General features: G+C 40.1%; 1 protein-coding gene across 1 annotated transcript; it reads left to right on the top strand.

Annotated features, from left to right (window-relative positions):
- Positions 1 to 814: 814 nt before the first annotated feature.
- LOC136515244 (G-type lectin S-receptor-like serine/threonine-protein kinase At2g19130) lies at positions 815 to 4137 on the top strand. The gene is made up of 2 exons (XM_066508896.1): positions 815 to 825; positions 1528 to 4137. Exons 1-2 carry the CDS (start codon positions 815 to 817, stop codon positions 4031 to 4033), a joined length of 2517 nt encoding a protein of 838 aa, XP_066364993.1. The 3' UTR covers positions 4034 to 4137.
- Positions 4138 to 10415: the final 6278 nt, after the last annotated feature.

Below are 10415 nucleotides of genomic sequence, written 5' to 3'. Positions count from 1 at the left end.
TCTGTTCCTGGATACGGCCTCACACTACACTCAGTAACATGACTATCATTTTTTGAATCATTAAATTCCATTATTCGTACCACGTGCAGTTTAAATTTATATTTTTTGAAAAAATTCAAGTAAACGAAATAAAGTAACTAAATATATAAAAAAGCCACAAAAAATCCCCAAATTCTAACGAGGAGTTCCTAGTACTTTAAAAGGGCTGCACAAAAAATTTGGAGGCCAAAAACAAAAAAAACTTTACCGAGCGCCGGGGCATGGCACTCGGCAAATGGGGTCTTTGCCGAGTGCCAAGAATAAGGCGCTCGGCAAAGAGGTTTTTTGAATTTTTTTAAGAAATTTCCTCTTTGCCGAGTGCCTTCACAGGGGCACTCGGCAAAGGTATTTCAAAAAAAATGTAATTTTTTTAATTCCTCCCTTTGCCGAGTGCCGAAGCTGTTAGGCACTCGGCAAAGATATTTCAAAAAAAATATTGAATCTTTGCCGAGCGCCGTGTCAGGGGCACTCGGCAAAGTATTTTCTAAAAAAAATCTTTACCGAGTGCCTAACAGCAGGCACTCGACAAAGAAGGACGTGGTCGAACACCGTTACGCGGGGGCAGCCTATGCCGAGTGCCGCGCTTTTGCCAAGAGCCTGGCACTCGACAAAGAAGTCCTTTGCCGAGTGCCCTTTTTTATCGAGTGCCCGGCACTCGCCGAGTGCAATTCTTTGCTGAGTGCGGCACTCGGCAAAGAAGGTCTTTGCCGAGTGTCCGATTTTTAACACTCGGCAAAGCAGTTTGCACTCGGCAAAGGCCCTGTTTCCAGTAGTGATGTGCAATTTGTAAGTATGGGACCAGAATGAGAACTCTGGACAAGTTTAAGGAGGAGCTGAATATGCAATTTAAAAGTACCGGAACCTGAATGAGAACCCGGACAAATTTGAGGACCACCGGTGAAATTTACTCATTCCAAAATGTTGGTCTCAACCCGATTTTGTCCCCGTTTAAGTTTCTCCAACTTCGATCAGAAAAATAGTTTGACATCCGTAAAATACTTACTACAATACTAAATAAATTAAATGGACCATCAAGTTATTTCATGACTGATGAATTATCTAGCGAAACTAATTTAATTGTTATTGATTGTAAATGTTTAGTGTATTTTTGTCATAAACTTGATCAAATTAAAGTCAGCTGAGTAGTTTATTTGACTTGGAAACAAAACAAAAAAACGACTTGCACCATGGAAGTGTAGGATGCACTACTTATTGCCGTGCAAGTGCATGCGTTGTCCTAGTGAGTGGTCTTGACTAATTTGACTAGTTGCACTGCATATCCATGAAGCATTGCTTGGAGTTTCTTCGCATCCTTGGCCTGCACCGCTGTAGTGCTCTTTATCTTCACTTTTTTCTTTATATAGTCTCATCTCTCCTCCTCCCAACATCATATCGGTACACACTATAGCAAGTATGCATATATGATACATACTCGATCATTCTGCAATCTCCCTGTTGATTGGCATAGCATTAGCAAGCATACTCCAGCCACACGTCTCCCCTCTACGTGACACTGCTGGGTCTCATCTTCTTTTCTTCGCTGCACGCTCCAAGCTCTGCTGCAACGGCGATCAGCGACACTCTCGCGGCAGGCCAAGCGCTTGCTGCCGGCGACAAGCTCGTCTCAAGAAACGGCAAGTTCGCGCTTGGCTTCTTCCAGTTCAAGCAACGCCTAAACCGCAGCCGCACCGCCGGTGAGTCCACCATCACCATCACCACCGTTGTCTCCTCCCCTGGCTGGTATCTTGGCATATGGTTCAACAAGATCCCCGTCTTCACCCCTGTTTGGGTAGCTAACAGGGAGAGGCCCATCACTGAATCTGAGCTCAAGGTAGCCCAGCTCAAAATCTCAAGAGATGGCAACCTCGTCATTACCTTGAACAACACTAACACCAAATCCACTGTATGGTCCTCCACTGCCGTCAACAGCACAAACAGCACTGTCGTCAGTGCCGTTCTCATGGGCACTGGAAACCTTGCCCTTGTGACAAAAAACACATCCAGTGCAGTCCCGTTGTGGCAGAGCTTGGACTACCCAACGGACGTCGGTCTTCCTGGTGCCAAGTTCGGCCGGAACAAGAAGACCGGTCTGAACCGATTTGGCATCTCAAAGAAGAGCCTGATTGATCCAGATTTTGGCTCATACTTCATTGAAGTAGACATAAATGGGCAGATGCGCCTCACGGGTTGCAAACCCCCCTATGTAGTGTACTGGTCCTGGCCAGCAGGAAAACTAGGACAGCTTGTACAGGCTCTCAATGGACTGATGGACTCGGATCCACGGACCAAGGGCTTACTTAAACCCACATTTCAAGAAAACAACGAAGAGGTGTACTTCTCGTACACCTTAATTGATGTATCGGCTTCCGTGTTCGTCCCAATAGATGTCTTTGGCCAGCTTCAGCTGAACATTTGGTCGAATACCACAAAATCTTGGGAAACTGTATATGCCCAGCCTTCTGATTACTGCATAGCCTCTGCTGTCTGTGGACCTTTCACGGTCTGCAACGGAAATTCAAGTCCAAACTATTGTGACTGTATGGAGACCTTCTCTCTGAAGTCGCCATGGGATTGGGACCTCGGTGATCAAACAGGAGGGTGGGCCAGAAATAGTCCCTTAGATTGCATAAGTAGCAACAAGAGCAAGACAAGTTCGACAGATGTGTTCTATCCAATACATAGTGTTACGTTGCCCTATGATGCTCAGGTAATAGAAGGTGTTGCCACACAAAGCAATTGTGCCGAAGCCTGTCTTAATGACTGCTCTTGCACCGCTTATTCCTACAAGAATTACGGCAATAGTAAATGCTCTGTCTGGCTTGGGGAATTGCGTAATGTGAATCAGGACGATGGGAATGTTCTTTACCTTCGTCTTGCTACAAGAGATTTGCAGAGTTTGAAGGAAAAAAGCAAAAGAATACCAAGACCTGTTATTTCTGCGAGCATTGTTGGTGGTCTTGTGTTGCTAGTGCTCATGCTGTTGTTCTTCATGATTTGGAGGAACAAATTCAAGATGTCCAATGCGGCATTACACGGCACTGGAGGTAGTGGTGGAATTGTAGCCTTTAGATACATTGATCTAAGTCGTGCTACTAAAAAATTCTCACAAAGGCTGGGAGGAGGTGGTTTTGGTTCTGTTTTCAAGGGAGCGTTAAGTGACTTGACTACAATCGCAGTGAAGAGGCTCGATGGTGCTCGTCAAGGAGACAAGCAGTTTCGGGCTGAGGTGAGCTCAATTGGAATGATTCAGCATATCAATCCAGTCAAATTGATTGGTTTTTGTTGCGAAAGTGATAAGAGGCTACTTGTGTATAAGCACATGGTAAATGGGTCCCTTGATGCCCATCTATTTCAGAGCAACGGTCCCATCTTGAATTGGAGCACAAGGTATCAAATAGCCACTGGAGTTGCTAGAGGATTGTGCTACTTGCACCAAAGTTGCCGTGAATGCATCATCCACTGTGATATTAAGCCCGAAAACATACTTCTCGATGCATCGTTTGTTCCTAAAATTGCAGACTTTGGGATGGCGGCATTTGTAGGAAGAGATTTTAGCCGAGTTCTGACTACATTTAGAGGAACTACCGGGTATCTCGCCCCAGAGTGGCTTAGTGGAATTCCTATTACACCCAAAGTTGATGTTTACAGCTTTGGTATGGTATTGTTGGAACTCATATCAGGAAAGAGGAACACGCCAGAAGTAAACAGTAAGAGTAGTCATCATGTTTTTTATTTCCCAGTGGAAGCAATGAGCAAGCTTCATGAGGGAGACCTACAAAGTTTAGTCGATCCGCAATTACAAGGCGACCTTGATTTGGAAGAGGCTGAAAGGATTTGCAAAATTGCATTTTGGTGCATCCAAGATAATGAATGTGATCGGCCAACAATGGGCGAAGTGGTCTGGGTTCATGAGGGTCTCCATGAGCTTGATATGCCCCCGATGCCAAGACTACTTGCAGCTATAACGGAACGCTATGATGATGCTTCAATGTAATAATTCAATAGTAGCTTGGAAGTTGATGCTTTATTTTTCTTTTGTTTCGTAAGTTCTAGAGTTGTACTGTGGAGCTGAAGGAATAAAAGGGCAATGTTGTCATGGATAATTGTGTTTCTTGGTGTACGCGGTCTCCCATTTTCTTATTTAGTTTCTTCTTTTAATGTCTAATTGTAACAAAGCCTAAAAGTTCTTTTTATTCAAAACCCATTTTGTTTTCTAGCTATTCATCTTGATACTACATTTTGCTACAAAATGGACTGGGCTAAAGGGAGAGGGATATGGCTTATGATATTTTGCAACACCAGAGTATATATTGGACAAAAGGCTAACACTGTCTCTATGCTTATATGATTGTAGAAACTATAGATTCATATGTTGAATTATTTGATCTTAGCTAGCATGCAAGAGCATGTGTGTTATTTGTTGGGTCTTAGAAACTAAGTACCTGTTGCTGATATATGCAGTTTAATACACTACTACTATAGATCTGGCATTCACTGTCGGCTCCATTACTGTCGGTTTTTAAGAAACCCGTAGTGATAGTGCCTCTCGGCACATCACTGTCGGTTTTTTGCTAAAACCGATAGTGATAAGACCAACCGACACTGATATTGGGTCATCACTGTCGGTTCTTGGCTAAAACCGATACTGATACTATCACTGCCGGTTTTAGCCAAGAACCGACAGTGATATTGGGTCATCATTGTCGGTTTCTTGAACCGACGGTGATATGCTGCAAGAAAACTTCATAACTTTCTCATGTGATGTCCGATGAAGACGAACTTTATATCAAAGTTGTAGTACTTGACGAGATCTACAACTTTGTGGTTCAAACTTTTTTGTTTTGAAATCATTTGAATATCCAAATACACACTACAATATTTTATAGAGTTAATACCAAAGGAGTCAATATGCTCTATAGTCATAAGAGAGTGTGTTGTGGTAGTTAAGGATCTCGGATGTAGAAGCGACCAAAACAAAAGTTGTAGATGTTGAAAAGTTATGCAACTTTGTAGTTTACATGTTTCTTAGCTGAGGTCGTTATATTATGATGTCACTCTATTTGATTCGCAAGATTTCATAGAAGTTAATACCAACTAAAGGCATATGCTGCATAGTCATAAATGAGTGTGTAGTGGTATTTGAGATTCTTAGATGGAGAAGCAACAAAAACAAAAGTTGTAGACCTCGAAAAGTTATACAACTTTATAGTTGACAACTTTTTTATTTGAAACCATCTATCTAATGAAAATTGCATTTGATTTCTCAAATTTAAAATTTGAATTTTTCAAATGACCTCGAATGGAGAAATACCCAAAACAAAAGTTGTAGATCTCAAAAAGTTGTACAACTTTGCAGTAGACAACTTTTTTCATTTGAAATCATCTATCCAAGGAAAATTACATTTGAATTTTCTCACATTTGAAATTCAGATTCTTCAAATGACCTCGGATGGAGAAATGACCAAAACAAAAGTTGTAGACCTCGAAAAGTTATAAAACTTTGTAGTTGACAACTTTTTTATTTGAATTCATTTAGGGTCCCAAATACTCATTTCAAAATCAGATGAACATAAAATGGCTAGGATGGATATATCATTTGGACACAAGCGTCTTACAGGTGTAGTGGTTAGGGAATGAATATGGGAAGCAGGAGGTCAGGGCTCGAAGTGCCAGTGGCCGCTGTCCAGTAGGGTCTCTCAGAATTAAAAAAATCCCCATTTTTTTATCTAAACCACATGACTACCGGTTTACCTTTGTCGTTTCAAAATCTGGCAGTGAAAGGGGGTTTTGAACCGACACTGATTTAAAGATTTGGGGTAGTGATAGAACCTATAAGATGTCATAAGATGATGTGTGTGTGATATATAACACCCTGACATTGAAACTTCTTTTTGTTTCTATAATTTGTCATCAGATATACTAGTAGTCAAAAAGCGTCTCTGATAAGGGTCATCAACACAGGTAGGCAAAATGTTGCGCCTTTGATGACCCATGTAATTAAGAGACGTGAATTTCCATTTATGTGATGTCTTAATATTGCATACATAGATTTAGAGACATAGATTTTTGCCGTTTCTGATGAGATTTTGGACGCCCCTCTAATTATCATTTTTTATGCAGTGTTCTACACCGATCTTATTCCTATAGAGATTGACATTTTGTTGCAGAATGGAGTTGGCCAAAGGGAGGGATATGGCTTATGATATTTTGCAACACCAGACCATATATTGTACAAAAGGCTCATGCTATCTCTATACTTATATGATTGCAAAAACTTATGTCAACTCATTGGGTCTTAGCTAACTTGGAAGAGCATGTGCGTTATTTGTTGGGTCTTAGACAACTGAAGTTCTTGTTGTCTTGTTGACTATACATGTAATTGAGATATTTTAATAGAACCTATATGATGTTGTAAGATGACAACGTGTGTGATATATATAACACCCTAGTGTTGAGATTTTTTTTGTTTCTATAATTTATCAGATAGACTAGTATCTAAAAAGTGTCTCTAATGTAGCATGAGAGTCATCAAAGACACAGGTAGCCAAAACGATGCGTTTTTTATGACCCTTGTTAGATGGATGTGATGTCTTCACATCGCATACATAGATTTAGAGACACATATTTTTTTTGCAATTTCTGATGAAGATCTGGTCCCACCTCTAATGATCCTTTAGACTTATTTTATTCTTGTTAGATACAAATTCCTACCGTTCATTTATTTTGTTAGCACAATTTATGGATCTGAGTGCTAGTTTTAGTTCTGAATGGACTTTATTCTCATTTCAATTATCAAGATCATACATTATATCAGAGCATAGGTGAAAATCAGTCTATGGATTGACAGTCACTAGAGTATGCATGATCTCTACTATATTTTCAGGTTGCATGCTTTTAGATAGGTAGAGACTAAGAGCCTCTTCTAAAACTTTGTATCATCTTGATATATTGATCTTGAAACTTTTAATGAAAGTCTTTCATTATCGGAAAAACATTTGGTTCTAGGAGAGACGAAAATCATCAGTGGATCAGAGATTGACATACTGAAGTTGATTGTCAAGCAATGCATTATGCATGTGCCATAAATACAGAAACTTGTGAATGGTGAAGTCAAACTACTTCGGTCATTGAATCAAAGTTCTAGGGAACATAATTCTTATTCTACAATCTTAAATGGTAGAATAGAAATTTTGGTCCCTCAAATATTACTCGTGGCTCAATTTCATCCCTAAACTTTCAAAACGGCAGTTTAGGTACTCAAACTTTAGTTTTAGGCTCAATTTCATCCTACAACTATGAAGATGATCGTCTCAATCCTCAAACTTGCAATTTGGGCTCAATTTCATCCATAAACTATCAAAGTTTGAGTATTGTCTCCGTCATCGTCATCCTACTCCCTCCCCCCTTATCTCTTAACATGCGTATTGTCTCCGTCAACCCTTGTTGTTGCAGATGCATGTGGGGGTGGATCCATGGCCACCGGCAACATGCTCGTGTCGTTCCTAGCTGGATCTACAAGCGTGCATGGTCAGGCCACGTGGGCTATCCTTTGCTTTCTAAGGCTATCCTTGCTTTCTAAGGCTTCTTACAATAAAAATAGCCTACGTATGCGGCAATCATCAAGAGTAATAAGAAATCCACAATCACCACCTAGTGCCACCAATTTTGCGATCTCAAATGCAACTAGGGTTTCCCAAATCCTCTCTCAAATGAGCAACAAGCTAGGAGAGAGAGAGAGAGGAGTGAGGAGATGCTCTTGAAGCTCTTAAGATCAACACTAGAGCTCGATCTCTCACTTGATTGGAGCATAAATCCTTGGGAGTGAGAGAGGGGAGAGAGCTTGTTATTCTCTTTTTGGTTCTCAAGAGGCAAGGATGGAGAAGAGTATGGAGAAGGCGGAAGACGCTGGATAAGCAGTCGGCGACCCCAGCTTCCTGCGCTCGGCCACAGGCCCACCAGGCACGAGCGCACTCACTCATCCCCACAACGGTCACAAGCTGAGTACACCACCGGCTGACGCGCGGGCCCTCATGGTCCCTCTGTTCAACGGTCACGAAAACAACGGCAGGGAAACGACGTCTCCAGGCCCCAGCAAACCAATCTGCAGACGACAACGGAAAAAGGCTGCGGACCTAGGCGCACAGGAACTCCCTCTCTCCAACTCTGCAAGCAGGCACGAAGCTTTTTTTTTTTTTTACTTAGGTGGTGTTTAAATTCAGATGCTAAAGTTTAGGGGTATTATATCGGGTGTCATATGGGAGTGTTCAGATAGTAATAATAAAATAAATTACAGAAATCATCAGGAATCCGCGAGACGAATTTATTAAGCCTAATTAATCTGTCATTAGCACATGTTTTACTGTAGCACCATATTATCAAATCATGAACTAATTAGGCTTAAAAAAATTGTCTCACAAAGTAGTTATAATCTGTACAATTAGTTATTTTTAATCTATATTTAATACTCCATACATATGTCCAGACATCCGATAAAATAGGGGCTAAATTTTAAGGAGAAACTAAACAAGGCCTTAATTGGCCAGCACCCTCTCACACGAAGCAGTGCATGCGCTCTCTCTCAGCCACAAGCGGTCCCCACGCGCACTGTTCCTCGGCAAGAATTTCTTGTTGAGATGAACTGAATTGCTTGTCGAGGAGTACTCAAACAGAGCACCCCCGCCGGCAATTTTAACGGGTGAAGCAGCAATTCAGCCAACAGTCCTATTTCTCCTTTCCTTTTCTAACCTTTTCAAGTGCTAACTTTACCAAGACATTCCAAAATAAATTAAACACTTAAGTTAGCACTTTCACAAAGAATTTTTTAGGGCTTTCTCATGCATCATCACCATGTCACTAAGCGCACTAAGTATATATAAATGAGACTCACACTTAATGGCACTAGATAAATATTACAATTAAAGAATTTCTCTCTTTATAGTACGATTATCTATGCTAAACCCAATCACGCACTCTACTGCGTCTTGACCGGCAAAACAAACATCATATTTTATACCTTTGCCTTGAGCCCATAGGATTTTGTTTTTCTCTTTATCACCATCACCATGTGTGTCATTCTTGCTCAACCTTGATATGGACATAACCTTTGTTGTTCATAACACAAGAATAATGGTTAGTCCACTCGATTGTCTCAATTATCCAAAATCAAATTTAGGGCTTTCAAGGGTGGTGTTAGATATGTATATATATAGGGGTCTAATTGTAAATGTACTGACGGCCTTGTGGTTATATATATGAAAGCCACCCCTCCCTAATGGGTGTGAGGTATTATGCTATCTCTATGTCTCTCTACACTTTGGAACCAATTCATATACTCTGTCTTACCTATACACAAATGGACAACACAGTGCAATTTGTACTCTCTTTGGAGGACACACATGAGAGCTGCATATAATATCATAAGGAGTCTAAAAAGTTACAAACTCACACCACCAACATACATTAATTCTATAAGCTCAAGTCAACATTTACTTCAATGCTATAGTTAATAGACTTATTTCGAAGAAGTGGTGACTCCTTTATCCAATTCAGTTCCCGCACCTCCTTAATGAGTCCTAACATGTACTTTGGAGCTTCTTTGCGAAAGAACCTTTCGATTATTTCCTTCTCCACGCCGATGTTTTTTCCTGATACCAACAAATAACAAATCAAATTGTTTTGAAGTAGCCAAAGTAGAATAAAATTGTATATTTTGATAAGGATCATCCTGGTGCGTGAGAATTTTGTTTTTTTTAAGTGAAATAATGGTACAAGTTTGTTTCTGTCCATGAGTATTATAGTGAGTTAACAGCTCTCTATAGTCCTAGAGAGGGCTTGGCCTCTAATTCATTTATCTTTGATGGGTCCATTTCTAGACACCAGAACACCTCTAATAGAAAATGCATTCTTCTACTGATATCCCACAGTGCTATTTCCCAGCTGAAATCGTCATAACGACATTAAATATAAGCAAAAATAATATATTTAATTGTATTAAAATATTTTAAGGAATATTACATATTGGACATAATAACTCAGTTTTCACAGGAATAGAGACTTACTTTACAGTTGGTTCTTTCAGAAATTCAAGTAGTTGGCGAAGTTCGTCATCAAAACCAGTAAAAAAATTCAAGAGATTTGCCCAAAGCATTCTAGTTAATTTTCACCACATCTTCCACATTAACTGGATTTCAAAACAAAAATAAAAATGCCATCATCCAAATTATTTAAGAAAAATGAAAATAAGAAATCAACATTAACATTTAGACTTTTTAACATTCATCTCTAATAAGACAGTCTGAAAACAAACATTCTCAAGTGTTTTGTGCCTCCAATCCATTGCCAAGATGATGACCTAGCTGTGGTTCAAACTCAGTTAA

Source organism: Miscanthus floridulus, chromosome 17 (assembly GCF_019320115.1).
Source record: "Miscanthus floridulus cultivar M001 chromosome 17, ASM1932011v1, whole genome shotgun sequence".
Classification (NCBI taxonomy): Eukaryota; Viridiplantae; Streptophyta; class Magnoliopsida; order Poales; family Poaceae; genus Miscanthus; species Miscanthus floridulus.
This window is presented reverse-complemented; position numbering and strand designations above follow the sequence as displayed.